Here is a 16,210-nt window from a genome sequence, read left to right as displayed (position 1 = left end):
CATGGCAACACAACACATCTCTTAGTCTCCCAATGGCCTGGATGTGACATTTAGGGTGTCCCAAAACTTTATATGTTTAAAGTACAGTGCTCTAGCTATCTCCCGCTTGGACTACTGCAACGCGCTCTACGTGGGGCTACCTTTGAAGGTGACCCGGAAACTGCAATTAATCCAGAATGCGGCAGCTAGACTGGTGATGGGAGTGGCCACTGGGACCACATAACACCAGTCCTGAGAGATCTGCATTGGCTCCCAGTACGTTTCCAAGCACAATTCAAAGTGTTGGTGCTGACCTTTAAAGCCCTAAACGGGCTCAGTCCTGTATACCTTAAGGAGCGTCTTCACCCCCATCGTTCTGCCCGGACACTGAGATCCAGCGCCGAGGGCTTTCTGGTGGTTCCCTCATTGCGAGAAATGAGGTTACAGGGAACCAGACAGAGGGCCTTCTCAGTGGTGGCGCCCACCCTGTGGAACACCCTCCCTTCAGATGTGAAGGAAATAAGCAGCTTTCCTATCTTTAAAAGACATCTGAAGGCAGCCCTGTTTAGGGAAGTTTTTAATATTTAATGCTGTGTTGTTTTTAACACTTGATTGGAAGCCGCCCAGAGTGGCTGGGGAAACTCAGCCAGATGGGCGGGGTATAAATAATAAATTGTTGTTGTTGTTGTTGTTGTTGTTGTTGTTGTTGTTGTTGTTGTTGTTGTTGTTATTGTGGTACCTTGGTTTACAACCATAATCTGTTCCAGGGGTCTGGTTGTAAACCAAAAGAGGTTGTAACCCAAGGCGCGTTTTCGCCAATAGGGCCTCCCCCCCCCAAAAAAAGGGACACAGACTTCTGGGTTTGACGTGGTTGTAATCCAAAACAGTTGTAATCCAAAACGGTTGCAAACCAAGCTACCACTTTACATTGCTTCTACCAAAGAATCCTCGGAACTGTAGTTTATTCTTCCCAGAGCTACGATTCCCACCTACCAGGAACCAACTTTAGCCTTGTGCATTGTGTTTTTAAGCATTTGCACCGGATCCACACACTATTGCTATTACTACTACTGAAAAGAATTACATGCGATCACAATTTGCTGCTGGAAGGAATCCCTGCTCCCTGTTGCAATGCCCCCTTCCACCTGTCCTAGGGGGCAGGCCCACACTCACCCTGAACAGCTAAAAGGCACCTGGGAGGCCAGAGGGACATTGCTGGAACAACTCTTGGGTAGGGGTACCTGGCTAAAATGTTTTAAACGCTTCTAATTTTGGTTTTTGTTTTAAACGCTTCTAATTTTGGTTCCTCTGTTTTGTTTTTGTCAGGTTGGTGTTAGTTAAATGCTTAATTGGGGTTGGCAGTTATTTAAATTTTGGCATAACTGTAAACTGTTTATTATTGTCATTATGGGCTGCTGTTCATCCCCCCCCCCCCTTGCCGCCGCCGCCCATGGAAGCCTTATAAGAAGCTGCTGCCCCAGGGAGACTGTGAGCAACATCATGGGAGAGATGTTTCTAGGATTAAAGTGAAACTGAGAATCCTAGAATTGGAAGGGATGTCCGGGCAGGGTCGTCTTTACCCGGGGGTGCAAGGGGTGCAAGGCACCTGGCCGCCAAATTCTGGGGGGAACCAAATGTATACCTACTGTATACTGGTCCCTCTCGATTGGTGGCTGTGAAAAGCAATGGAGCGAAGGCCCCCGCCCCCCTCCTCTGTTGCTCTTTTACTCTGTAGCGTCAAATATTCCCAAAGAGTCAGGAAACAAAAGCAGGTTTTTTTCGCTGCTTCATTGTTACATGTGAGTGATCCCCCCCCCCAAAAAAAAACCCTCAATAATTTGGGGGCAGCTAAACTAAAATTTTAAGGGACACGGGTGGCGCTGTGGGTTAAACCACAGAGCCTAGGACTTGCCAATCAGAAGGTCGTCGGTTTGAATCCCCGTGACAGGGTGAGCTCCCATTGCTCGGTCCATACTCCTGCCAACCTAGCAGTTCGAAAGCACATCAAAGTGCAAGTAGATAAATAGGTACCACTCCGGCGGGAAGGTAAACGGCGTTTCCATGCGCTGCTCTGGTTCGCCAGAAGCGGCTTTGTCATGCTGGCCACATGACCCGGAAGCTGTACGCCGGCTCCCTCGGCCAATAAAGCGAGATGAGCGCCCCAACCCCAGAGTCAGCCACAACTGGACCTAATGGTCAGGGGTCCCTTTACCTTTAAACTAAATTGGGGGGCACTGGGCAGATCTTTGCTACGCTAAAGACGGCCCTGCCTCTGGGGTCACGTAGCCCAATCCCCTGCGATGCAGGAATATGCAGGTGGCCCCTACGGGGTCCCAATCCTTGGCGTTTTCAGCACCTTGTTATCAGCTCCCTTGTTATTTTTTGCTATGGATGCTGCATATAATCTTGCTATATTTATAGCATTGGAATATGCTGGGGGTTTTTTCTCCTGTTCTTATATTTGCTAAAGTTTTGACATGTTGTTTTCTTGTTTCGCTCACTTATTAAGCTTCTGTGGTGTTTGCTGGAAGTGCCCCCCGTTTATCTGAGTTGCAAGCTGCTTCCAGCATGATGCAGTTTGTCTGTGTGTGAGAGAGGAAGAGACAGAGAGAGAACATACCAATCAAAGAATAAATGGCTGACTTGGGGTGCCTCCGCCGCGCTTTGCGCAATTAACGCGCCACAGCCGGATCTATTGTGTGGATCACGATCACGGCCAGCAATGATCGCTGCGGTCGGCTTGCTCGGGTGTCTTTCTTTTAACCTGGCTTCTTCCCAAGGTTTCCACCTAGATTCCGTGTACTGCTTAGGAAACTGCAGCGGCAAATGACACTTGTAGTTTAAGGGCGAATTTTGGAGACGTAAAGGATTTGGATGTTTAGGAGGAAATGATTGATAACAGGACCCACAAAGGGAGAGGGGAAATCCAGGAGATTCTCTGGAATCTTGTTTTTAAGTTGTATGTTGGATATGCGGTTGTAAAATTCTAATTTGAAGAACTAACTAACTAAATAAATGTATTAATTGAAATAAAAAAGGGAAGGGAACTGGAGCGACAAACGGGAACCCCTTGGCTGGCTGGGCGGGATCCCCGCGCTTTGCGCTTCGCCTCCTGCCGGGGGCGGAGAGCCGGTGGGCGCGCCTAGCCAGGGACCGCCCTCCTCTCCGCCGCTTCTCCTCCCTGAGCAACATGGCTGCAGCCGCCGCCGCCTGCCCGCCCGTGAAGGTAAGCGAGGCGCCTCCCTGCTGCTGCTGCTGCCTCTGCCGCCTCTCCCGGCTGGGGACGCATCTCGGCGGCTCCCTTTCCCCGAAGGGGCGGCTCCCTTGGGCTCCCGAGGAACGGGAAGGGGGCCTGGGCGTGCGCGGGGCCTGAGCGCGCGGGCGCGGCGGCGTTGGTGTGGGCCGGGAGCCCTTGGGGATCTCCGTCGGCCTGCACAAGTCGTGCGCCTAGGCGCCTTTGGCGCGCGTAAAGGCGCCTTCTCCAGCAGTGCTGGAGCCTGGAGGGTGGGTGGGTGTGCGCGCGCAGTCCCCTGGGTGCACTTACCCGAGAGTAAACCCCGCTTGAGCGCGAGGAGTGCCTGGCGACACGCCGGGCTTTGTGCACAGGCGACAGTGGTTTTCTGCACACATGCTCGGGGACGCTTGGCCAAGCGTCCCTGGCTTTTGTTAAACCGAGGATTTTGCCTTCGGGGTTTTCTTCTTCTTCTTTCTTGGAAAGCACAGTGGTTTAGAAACACCGCACACTACAGTATTAAGAATCCCGGAATGAATACCCCCCAGATTTGTGCGGCAAAGAAAACAGTTGCCCTGTGAATGCGCTTTTACCCCTGCCTCCACTCCCCTTGTTTGCTGCCCCATAGGACCATCCTGAGTAATGGATCTGCTGTAAGTGATCTGGAGTCTGAGACATGTACTGAGTTCTCACCCTCTATTTCTTAATTATGCAGATGAGTTTCCTCTATTAGTCACAGAGGGTTTTTCCACCATGTGCCGCTCAAATATAGCTAATCAACGGCTTTTAGAAATCGGGTGAACTGTCGTGCATTTAGATACCTATATCATACAATCCTAGAATAGTAGAGTTGAAAGGGACCCCTGAGGATCATCTAGTCCAACCCCCTGCAAGGCAGGGATATGCATCTGTCCCATAAGGGGACCGAACCTGCAACCTCGGCGTTATCAGCCCCAAGTTCTAACCAACTGAGCTGTGAGTCACAGAACCTGTTCCTTATACAGGATACCACATTGGTTTTTAGGGCACGCTGAAATACCATGAACGGCCTATTTGCATTCTTTGGATAGTTCCAATCCATGTGATCGATATTCCCTAGTTTGCCATTTCTGAAAGTGATTGTATCTGTTGCTTTGACAGAATGCATGCACTTAGATACACGCACAGCAGCCGCTCCTCTTGAGAAGAGCTGTAGAGGTAGAATGCTTCCTATCACAGTGACACCTCGGGTTACATACGCTTCAGGTTACAGACTCCGCTAACCCAGAAATAGTGCTTCAGGTTAAGAACTTTGCTTCAGGATAAGAACAGAAATCGGACTCCGGCGGCGTGGCAGCAGCAGGAGGCCCCATTAGCTAAAGTGGTGCTTCAGGTTAAGAACGGACCTCCGGAACGAATTAAGTACTTAACCCGAGGTTAACCTGAGGAAACAGTGAGATCTTGCTGAATTTGATCTTGTCTCTTTCATGCCTTCATTGTATGTATTATTTTTAACCTATCTTGAGTTGTCCCTTTTTATCCTTTTTTAAAAAATTATTCTGTGTGTCCACAAAGTTCGAATGTGTCACACATAGCCGACAGGAGTTAGGGTTTGTTGAAGCTATAAGTGCAAACCGTTTCCGACTTCATGGGGAAACCTATAAAGTCATTCAGGCTTGTGACAGGTGATTCCGCCAGGGGGTGGATGGGATCAGGGCGAAACCTTGCCTTTCCTCCTGACCTCCAAGCTCAGAGAGAAGGGCTGGAGCTGGTCACTGTTCTGCTGCACATGAGAATCCCAGTTCTCTTTGAAAAGCTGGGGGGAGGGATCCCCCCTGGAACTGCTCTGGGCTTCCAAGACTTTTCCCTAGTCTTCATTCTGAATGTGAAATTAGGAAGAAAATTGGCAGAGGCGGGGGATATTCCTGAAGTCACAATGGCTGGCATTCATGAACAGTGTTCAAAATTCACCAGGCGCATTTTGCACCGGGATATTGGCCACTCGCGGCCTAGAGGGAATGCCAGGATGGTATCTACCATCTGGAGGTACATGCCTGGGGATCCCTTGGAGCTTGACTGTTTTCACACACTAATGACACACATCCTTTAGACTTCTATCCGTTGCATTTTATCTGCCCCATCAGAATGGATTTCTGGAACCAAAATGCATTTTTGGTGCAACCTTAGCAGGAGTAGCGATTTTTTTGTTGCTTGTCTTCACTTCTCCCACCCCAATGCCCTGCTCAAAGTTGTGAAGAATATTCTTACATTCTGAATGGCCCGTGCCACCAGTAAGAAAAAGAGGCCAATACAGTGGTACCTCGGGTTACATATGCTTCAGGTTACAGACTCTTCTGACCCAGAAATATTACCTCGGGTTAAGAAATTTGCTTCAGGATGAGAACAGAAATCGTGCTCCGGCGGTGCGGCAGCAGCAGGAGGCCCCATTAGCTAAAGTGGTGCTTCAGGTTAAGAACAGTTTCAGGTTAAGAACGGACCCCCGGAACGAATTAAGTACTTAACCCGAGGTACCACTGTATATATGTGGACTGTCCCTGGGTCAGGTGACATTTCTTCTTTAAGTTCTCAGATCTCTCAACCCAGCTCAAGATTGACATCTGAACTAGCCAGATGTTCAACTGAGGGTCAGCCACAGTGAGTCCATCTTTCGAAAAATAAGACTTTAGATCCGTCTTGCCCCAAAATGGCAACTAGACAGTCCATTTTGGTGACTGTAACCTTGGTTTAAGGAGCCATTTGGCGCCTAGCTTATGTATATGAGTTCCTAACACTCTACCCAGGTAATAATAATAATAATAATAATAATAATAATAATAATAATAATAATAATAGTTTATTATTTATACCCCGCCCATCTGGCTGGGTTTCCCCAGCCACTCTGGGTGGCTTCCAACAAAAGATTAAAAATACATTAAAACATCAGTCATTAAAAACTTCCCTAAACAGAGCTGCCTTCAGACATCTTCTAAAATCCAGGTAGTTGTTTATTTCCTTGACATCTGATGGGAGGGCGTTCCACAGGGCGGGTGTCACCACCAAGAAGGCCCTCTGCCTGATTCCCTGTAACATGGCTTCTTGCAATGAGGAAACCGCCAGAAGGCCCTTGGCGCTGGACCTCTGTGTCTGGGCTGAACGATGGGGGTGGAGAAGCTCCTTCAGGTATATTGGAATATTGTGAAGCTCCTTGACATCTGACGGGAGGCGGGTGCCACCACCAAGAAGGCCCTCTGCCTGATTCCCTGTAACTTCGCTTCTTGCGGTGAGGGAACCGCCAGAAGGCCCTCAGTGCTGGACCTCAGTGTCCGGGCAGATCAATGGGGTGGAGACGTTCCACCGAGCGAAGGTATCTTCACTTGTGACCACAAGTGGCCAGTAATCAGGGACAAAATGTGTCTGACTCCTGGCTAATTTCAAACACTGGCCAGTGGGATAGAGTTGCAGCTGTAGCTTCCCTGCAATGGAGTTGCTACCACTTTGGTAGGGGAGTGGTACTAGCCAGGTGGTGGTGAGATAATGGCTGCGCAGGTGCCCTGATAGAGCTTATCTGGTGTTTCTGCGTGGGGCATCCGCACAACTCTGGCCTCTCTGCTGCATCACCCCTCCCCTCCTGAGAAGTGGCAAAGACCCCCACTGATGGGAGGCAATTGCTACAGTGGTCAAGTTGCTCCTCTTCTTTTCCCTTCCTTCATCTCAAGCACTTATCTTCCCTCTGGCCAGTCTTCAGCACAACGTTGTTGTAGTTTAGTCGTTTAGTCATGTCCGACTCTTCGTGACCCCATGGACCAGAGCATGCCAGGCACTCCTGTCTTCCACTGCCTCCCGCAGTTTGGCCAAGCTCATGCTGGTAGCTTCGAGAACACTGTCCAACCATCTCATCCTCTGTTGTCCCCTTCTCCTTGTGCCCTCCATCTTTCCCAACATCAGGGTCTTTTCCAGGGAGTCTTCTCTTCTCATGAGGTGGCCAAAGTATTGGAGCCTCAGCTTCAGGATCTGTCCTTCCAGTGAGCACTCAGGGCTGATTTCCTTCAGAATGGTTTGATCTTCTTGCAGTCCATGGGACTCTCAAGAGTCTCCTCCAGCACCACAATTCAAAAGCATCCATTCTTCAGTGATCAGCTTTCTTTATGGTCCAGCTCTCACTTCCAGACATCACAACGTTAGGCTCATTTAATCCCATTGACTTCAACTGGCTTAACAGTACGAACTCAGTGCTGCCTATAGTTTCAGAAAACTTGAGGCCTGTGCATTTTATCCTTGCCTGAAGAAAGCCTCTCTCCGTTTTGCATAGGTGTAACATTCATTACTAAGCAGTTGGAGCGAGCACATAGATAGATTGCTTTTGCAGCAAAATGGGATCCAGCTGATCACAGCAGAACATAATGTAATTGAAACCCAAAAGCAGCCAAACTCAGAAGCCCAAGTTGGTAGCTCTGGCTCTTGCGTAACAGCGAGGGTTGCCAGATAAACTTCAAGATCCGTTCCAGCTCTATAATTCTATGTGGAAGGGATTTGGTTGCCAGCTGGGTACAGTGGTACCTCAAGTTACATACGCTTCAGGTTACAGACTCTGCTAACCCAGAAATAGTACCTCGGGTTAAGAACTTTGCTTCAGGATGAGAACAGAAATTATGCTCTGGCGGCTTGGCAGCAGCAGGAGGCCCCATTAGCTAAAGTGGTGCTTCAGGTTAAGAACAGTTTCAGGTTAAGAACGGACCTCCGGAACGAATTAAGTACTTAACCCGAGGTACCACTGTATTTGTAACGTGGAATGGTAGCTTCAGTTGCGTGACACGGGAACCTTTTGATGGTAACATTCAGGCAATATTATTCCAGCCTTATTTGATGCTTTTACGCAGGGTGGATTTGATTTAAATCAAATCGATTTAATTCATTTCTTTACAGAAAGACTCGTTCTTGCTGGTATAATCTTAACATTTACAACCAGATGAAGGTTTCATTTTTGGAATAATAAATTTTCAGAGTGGTTTTTACAGTTATATAAAAAATTACTGATTTGGTTATACTATTAGAAATACAAAGACAGGCAATTATGAAATTATTGTTTGTATCTGGACAACTTTTCTGCTGTACTTTATTGGAAGGAGAAAAACAACCATTTCCTTAATAACAATTTAAACAATTTATTTAACTGAAACAATAACATTATAGCATATGCATCCATGTTTGTTAACTGAGGTGGTTAAATGATAAAAAACAACAACCTTAGACTGATGAAAAACTTAAAACAAATCCTTATTTCCTGATGAGTAGCCGTTGGACTATAATGTAACTTAAATAGAAAACTATCTTTAGAAAGATTTTCCCTCCAAAAGCATTTTATTTTAAAAATCCGATTTAAATTTAAACAAATCCAATTTTTTAATTTTATTTTTTTAAAAGCATTGATTTTTATCCACACTGCTTTTAGGAGCACACTGGAAATTGCAAATCTGTCTTCACTTATGTTGCACCCAGTTTGCCTGCACTACCACTTCCATGCCACAAGATGGCAGCAAATCAGAAAGAATGTGTGTTTCTGTTTGCTGGTCCTTGGCAGGTTCTTCCAAGCTATGGCATGAACTTCAACCAGAGCTTTGGACTGATCACAAGAACCACATAGCCTTAGCCTAATGAAATAAATGTTCCTATTATAATTGAAAGTGAAGAAAGATCTTTTTAAATAAAAAAGAGGTCCGTCTTAAAGAAGTAGGCACGGGATGGAGTATTTTATGTCTGTTGCTATTTATTTATTGTAAGTATCTGGCAACACAGATATTTATCCCCCACAATGGTTTACTTAATCCAGTGGTTTTCGAGCTGCGTCTCAGGAAAACTCGGGGTTCCTCGAAATCTCCCAGTTATTTATTTTTAAAATAAAATGCTTTTGGAGGAAAAATCTTTTTAAAGATTGTTGTTGTTGTTTAGTCGTGTCCGACTCTTCGTGACCCCATAGACCAGAGCACGCCAGGCACTTCTGTCTTCCACTGCCTCCCGCAGTTTGGTCAAACTCATGCTGGTAGCTTTGAGAACACTGTCCAACCATCTCGTCCTCTGTCGTCACCTTCTCCTTGTGCTGTCCATCTTTCCCAACATCAGGGTCTTTTCCAGGGAGTCTTCTCTTCTCATCAGGTGGCCAAAGTCTTGGAGCCTCAGCTTCACGATCTGTCCTTCCAGTGAGCACTCAGGGCTGATTTCCTTCAGAATGGTTTGATCTTCTTGCAGTCCATGGGAGTCTCCTCCAGCACCACAATTCAAATGGATCCATTCTTTGGTGATCAGCCTTCTTTATGGTCCAGCTCTCAAATCCATACATCACTACTGGGAAAACCATAGCTTTAACTATACGGACCTTTGTCGGCAAGGTGATGTCTCTGCTTTTTAAGATAGTTTTCTATTTAAGGTCCTAAGTGAAACCAGCATCAACAGCCAAGCTTGCTTAAGAGACAACTCATTCGATGCTCTTAAACTTTACCTGAGGTGGTTATTTTAAGGCAGGTCCAACAGACCTGGCATGTACCTTTTGCAAATTCTGGGGATTTCCTCCCAGAAATTCCTGCAATGTGGGGATTCCACGGTAGACAAATTGATGTGGAAAGAGTTCTCTGCAAGTAGAAAGCTATTAGATGTTTAAAGCCACCCCTACGGTGCTTTAATTTTTGATGTTACAGGGGAACTTCATTTTTTGACTTTACAGTGGTACCTTGGTACTCAAACAACTTGGAACCCAAACACTGCAAACCCAGAAGTAACTTCCAGTTTGCAAACTTTTTCGGAAGTCAAACGTGCTCCGTTTTGAGTGACACACTTCCATTTTGAGTGACACACTTCCGTTTTGAGTGTTATGCTGAGGTCTGTCTGTTTTTGCTATTTATTTTGTGTTTTTGTGGCTTTTTTTGTTTTTGTGACTGGGTGGAACCCAGTTCAGCTACTGATTTTTTTAAAATATATTTTTTATTAGTTTTTATACATGTCTTCCAAACATTACATCCCATCTTAGAAAACATAACAGACCTTTGGCTATCACCGCCTAGGACTTCCCTCAACCTCGACTGGTGGTTTTCTAACTTCCTTTCTAATTTTGCATTTTATTTTAATAGTTATTGCTATGAAATCCAAATCCTAAGCAAACTCCTTCTTAGTCCTCTTTCGCAATAATTCATATAGTTCTCCTTACAAAACGTCTTGTAACCCTACAAGCGATGTCAATTGATTACAATTGTCTTTCAGATATATCGTGAATTTCTTTCAGTTCAGCTACTGATTGATTGATTGTGTGACTGCAGTACATTGTTTGTTGCTTTCATTTTGTTAGATAGTAAATTTCATGTTACACTGCTGTTTTAGGGGTTGTTTTTAAAAGTCTGGAACGGGTTAATCCATTTTGCATGACTTTCTATGGGAAAGCGCATCTTGGTTTTGGAACGGACTTCCAGAATGGATTAAGTTTGAGAACCAAGGTACCACTGTACTGGAGTTCTTCCACTCACTAACGGAAGACTTAAGCCTTATTACCTAGAGCATGGGTAGGCAACCTAAGGCCCGAGGGTCGGATCCGCCCCAATCACCTTCTAAATCCGGCCCGCCAACACCTGAGAATCACTGGCCTGCAAGTGCTCCAGTTGGAGAACCGCCTTCACCAAAGGTGTCATGGACTTTGAAGACACTCGAACTCGGGACGCAAGGGAGAAACGTGCCAAGAGGAAGGCACGTTTGGCAAACCCTCACTGTGGAAGGATGTGAGCATCTAGAATTGGCCTCCACAGTCACTTACGTACACATTGTAAAGATCACATTCATGGAAGACAATCTTACTCGGCTACGAGGGATCGCCAAAGAAGCAACAGCAGCAGCTGCGGAACAAACATCAGCTGTGCTGTAGGAACCGATCTGCTCAGCTAGGGCAAAAGTGAGACCTGTCTGGCTTCACCAATGCCCAGCACAAACTGAGTGCCTGTTTCATTCCTCAGACTCCTCTACAGTGGCAAAAATGACAGAAAGACTAAGAGAAAAAGACAACAGAGACTTTGAAAAAGATTGGGAAACATTCATATTATATTTGCAGAAACAAAGAAAGGCAGTAGACTTGATGGCAGGATTTAAATAAACATCCACTTTATTAGCATCAGAAAATGTTTGGAAGATAGTGAAATAAGACGATGTATTTAATTTTGTTTTTATGTTTTTAAGGTTTGATGCTATGTTATTAATAACTTTTTCTGTTGAGAGATAGCAAAGCGGGTGAAAATAGAAACAAACCAGAAATGCAAGTTGGGGGAAGTCTTGGAGGGGAGGGAGGGAGGAATATATACCGTATTTTTCGCCCCATAGGATGCACTTTTCCCCCTCCAAAAATGAAGGGGAAATGTGTGTGCGTCCTATGGGGCAAATGCAGGCTTTCGCTGAAGCTTGGAGAGCGAGATGGGTTGGTGCGCACCGACCCCTCTCGCTCTCCAGGCTTCAGGAAGCTATCCGCAAGCCTGGGGAGCCCGCAGGAGTTCCTACAGGGCTCCCTAGGCTGCAGATAGCAGCCTGCTGCCCGGACCGCGGGGCGTGCTGAAGCCGCGGCTGGGGGGAATAATTTTTTTTCTTTATGCCCCCCCCCAAAAAATAGGTGCGTCCTATAGGGCGAAAAATTCGGTATGTGATGAACGAAAATGAAAAATGATTTTTTTAAAAAAACCAAAAATATAAAGAATCCTCTACAGTGGCAAGAGTTTTAGGACATGGGTGGGCAAACCAAGGCCCGGGGGCTGGATCTGGCCCAATCGCCTTATAAATTCATCCCGCAGTCGGTCCAGGAATCAGCGAGTTTTTACATGAGTAGAATGTTTCCTTTTATTTAAAATGCACCTATGGGTTCTTTGTGGGGCCTGCCTGGTGTTTTGACATGAGCAGAATGTGTGCTTTTATTTAAAATGCATCTCTGGGTTATTTGTGGGGCATAGGAATTCGTTCTCCTCCCCCCCCCCAAAAAAAATAGTCTGGCCCTCCACAAGGTCTGAGGGACAAGGGACCGGCCCCCTGCTGAAAAAGTTTGCTGACTCCTGACCTAGAGCCAATTACTGAGGCTGGGGGCCGGGAATGGGGGGGGGGTTGGTTGGTTTTCCATCAGTCCCATTCATACCTATTTGCTGTTCTCATCTGGTTGAGGCGGAAAGCCCCGGACTGGCACACCGGCTGCCCTCTGCGGAAGGAGGAAATGCGTGTGGGTGGCAGAGTTTTCCCTTCCCTATCCCAGCCAGCTGTAAGGAAGCTGCCCAGGACTAAAAATAGGGTGACTGGTTTTTTCCATTCCTGACCTTAAAAAAAACACAACCCAGCACAAGAATGGTTTCATTGTTGTAGCAGAGATGCCCAAACTCTGCCTTCTTGAGGAATCATCCTCCCTGGGTCTGGCAGTTCATTTGAATGACGTAAACTGGCTCAGTCACAAGTTGTCAGGCTCCATCCTAAAGTGACGCTATCTGCCCGCAAGCCGAGTCCTAACCATGCGCCCGCTGGACACCTTAAAATCATCACCCGCTCTTGGAATAACAGCTTTGGAATTGCCCAAGAAAGATGGGCAAAAGATGGGCTAAAAAAGCCAATGCAATTCTGGGCCGCATCAATAGGAGTATAGCATCTAGATCAAGGGAAGTAATAGTGCCACTGTATTCTGCTCTGGTCAGACCTCACCTGGAGTACTGTGTCCAGTTCTGGGCACCACAATTCAAGAAGGACACTGACAAACTGGAACGTGTCCAGAGGAGGGCAACCAAAATGGTCAAAGGCCTGGAAACGATGCCTTACGAGGAACGGCTAAGGGAGCTGGGCATGTTTAGCCTGGAGAAGAGGAGGTTAAGGGGTGATATGATAGCCATGTTCAAATATATAAAAGGATGTCACATAGAGGAGGGAGAAAGGTTGTTTTCTGCTGCTCCAGAGAAGCGGACACGGAGCAATGGATCCAAACTACAAGAAAGAAGATTCCACCTAAACATGAGGAAGAACTTCCTGACAGTGGAATTTGCTGCCAAGGAGTGTGGTGGAGTCTCCTACTTTGGAGGTCTTTAAGCAGAGGCTTGACAACCATATGTCAGGAGTGCTCTGATGGTGTTTCCTGCTTGGCAGGGGGTTGGACTCGATGGCCCCTGTGGTCTCTTCCAATTCTATGATTCTATGTAAAATTATTTTTGTATGCCACAGCTGCTGCTCCTATTTTGTTAGCTAAAAAGTGGAAAACCCAAGAATTACCAACAATAGAAGAATGGCAGATGAAGATGATGGATTTTTCGGAGCTAGCCGACCTAACCGGAAGAGTCTGCGACCAGAAGGAGGAGGAGTACCAGGAAGAGTGGAATAAATTTAATGATTATCTAGTTAAGTTTGTTAAGTTAAATTAATTGAAAATAGCTTGCAGATACTTAATTGGCTTAGGATTTTATTTATGTTAAGTGATGAATTAATATATTTAATTCCATAAGGTGAAGTTTTAAGGATGTTAATGTTTAAGTTAAATTTCATAAGAATTGGGATTTGGAAAACCGTTGAAAGGACATGCAGCGAAATTCAACCAAGGGGAAGCGAGGAAGTCACTTAACAAAGTTAATAAGTGTAATTTTCAATAAGGCTATGATTTATGTTTGTTTGTCTTGTGTGTTTGTTTGTCTGTTTGTAATATTGTGAAAACCAATAACATTTTTGGAAAAAAATAAAATCATCACCCGTTCTTGCTACACCCCAGCAAACAACTTCATTTAGCCACCAACAATCCTACTAAACTTCGAACCACGTTGGATTTCTCCAAGGTCATCTCTGCACAAAGCCCCTCCAGATGGTTTTGCAGCCTTCGCTCACCTCTCTCCCAGGCAGAGTACCCAGTGGTCAAGGATGGTGGAAGTCCCACCGGTTTCCCATCGCTGGCACAGGGATTTCTGCAGGAATTAGGGTGGATAAAAATCAATTATTTATTAAAAAAATAATTTGAAAAATCACATTTTATATATATTTACATCGGATTTTTAAAATAAAATGCTTTTGGAGGGAAAATCTTTCTAACGATAGTTTCCTATTTAAGTTAAATTATAATCCAAAGACTTATTCATCAGGAATAAGGATTTGTTTTATGTTTTTCATGTGTGCTAAAACTCAGTCTAAGTTGTTGTTTTTTTTAAAAAAATTATTTAACCACATCAGTTAACAAACATGGATACATATGCTATAGTGCTATTGTTTCAGTTAAATCAATTGTTTAAATTGTTATTAAGGAAATGGTTGTTTTTCTCCTTCCAATAAAGTACAGCAGAAAGTTTTCTCATGTTATTTGTATATCACAAAAATAGCATAATAAATGTGGAAAAATATCTACAACATATGTTTCATTACTAGTGGTCAGTGTATTAGTTCTTGATTCATGAATTGGTTTAAACAATTAGGAGGAGGAAGAAGAAAGGGGGAGAGGGAAGGGGGGAATGGCGAGTGGGGTGGGGGCAGGTGACAACCAAACAGTATTGTGGTGTAGCATTTAGTAATAGTTTCAGTTGTCTTCCAAACTAATGCGTGTTTCTTGTGCTCAAGATTGGAATTATCGGAGGGACCGGTCTGGACGACCCAGACATATTAGAAGGACGAACAGAAAAATACGTTGATACGCCTTATGGAAAGGTAGGTACCAATAGCCTTTTGGATAATTGGCTTTTTAAATTCAATTTTAATTTGGTATTGTATTAATGTGGCTTTTATTGGATTGTTTTAAATGAAAATAAATAAATAAATAAATAAATAAATAAATAATAAGAATCTCCCCCCCCCGCCCCCTTAATCATGCCTAAATAGCAATTAAGATTGTTTAAAATTCACAGTTGGCATTCTGTAACGTGTTGTCTTCCATCCCTCTCTTGTGTTATTTCTGTTTTTAACTCTAGCCATCAGATGCTCTGATTTTGGGGAAGATAAAAAACGTTGACTGTGTGCTTCTAGCCAGGTAAGAATTCCTTAAGCATCACTTGTATTTCTCTTCTACTGAAAAAATTAAGGTTTGCCGTAAATGCATTAAATCAAGGCATCTAACCTGCTAAAGATGCACGCTAAATGCTGAGAATTATCGCCAGCATTTCAGTAAATTTTAATTGGTTTATAGTTCTTGATTGGCTTTATTGAGTTCTCTGCCTTAAAAATTGTTCCTCTTTCTTTAGAACTTCCAAGTTCAGTTAATTGTGTTGAACAACACATGTGCTTGCTGAAAACTTACCTGTTTCAGCTGGCCTGTGCAGACACGTTATTTTGTTTCATCTGTACTTCAGTTTGTTTTATTGTTTTTAACGGATTTTTAAATGTTTTGAATATGTTTTTATTCTTTTTTAAATTGTGGAGTTTTGTTTTTAATCACAGAAGTTTTTGCTGCCCTGTAAGGAAGGTTGGGATATAAATTTAACAGATAGGTGCAAATTAAATGTAAACTTTCCTGAGAGTTTGGGACAGAAGAATACAGAAACATAAAAAATGATAAAATCTACCAGTCCTAAAAATCTTAAAATCCCAGGCCTTGAATCCCAGGGCTGAGGATTTGAACCAGAAACTATATGTAGAAAGGGAAAGTGAAAGGACCCCTGAATGGTTAAGTCCAGTCAAAGGCGACTATGGGGTTGTGGCGCTCATCTCACTTTCAGGCCGAGGGAGCTGACGTTTGTCCAAAGACAGCTTTCCGGGTCATGTGGCCAGCAGGACTAAACCACTTCTGGCACATGGAGGACCATGACGGAAGCCAGAGCACACGGAAATGCTGTTTACCTTCTCGCCGCAGTGGTACCTAGTTATCTACTTGCACTGATGTGCTTTTGACCTACTAGGTTGGCAAAAGCTGAGACAGAGCAATGGGAGCTCACTCCGTCGTGGGAATTCGAACTGCCAACCTTCCAATCGGCAAGCCCAAGCGGCTCAGTAGTTTAGACCACAGCGCCACCCGCTCCCTTGATTTAATATAAGCAGCCTATAAGCTGCTTATAAAAAATCACCTAAGAC

The 16,210-nt window shown here is 44.9% G+C and overlaps 1 protein-coding gene across 2 annotated transcripts in view; it reads left to right on the top strand.

Annotated features, from left to right (window-relative positions):
* The first annotated feature begins 3,089 nt into the window (after positions 1-3,089).
* The window catches only part of MTAP (methylthioadenosine phosphorylase), a 29,222-nt gene continuing 16,101 nt past the window's right edge, over positions 3,090-16,210 (top strand). For both annotated transcript variants that reach the window (XM_081176942.1, XM_081176943.1), the window contains exons 1-3: positions 3,090-3,205; positions 14,768-14,854; positions 15,115-15,173. In XM_081176942.1, the coding sequence (XP_081033068.1) occupies positions 3,170-3,205; positions 14,768-14,854; positions 15,115-15,173 (182 nt within the window). In that variant the 5' untranslated portion in view covers positions 3,090-3,169. The remainder of the gene's footprint in view (positions 3,206-14,767; positions 14,855-15,114; positions 15,174-16,210) is intronic.

This window comes from Podarcis bocagei (genome assembly GCF_964188305.1).
Source record: "Podarcis bocagei genome assembly, chromosome: 17".
In the NCBI taxonomy this organism is placed as follows: domain Eukaryota; kingdom Metazoa; phylum Chordata; class Lepidosauria; order Squamata; family Lacertidae; genus Podarcis; species Podarcis bocagei.
Note: the sequence above shows the minus strand (reverse complement) of the source record. Positions and strands in the feature narration are given on the sequence as shown.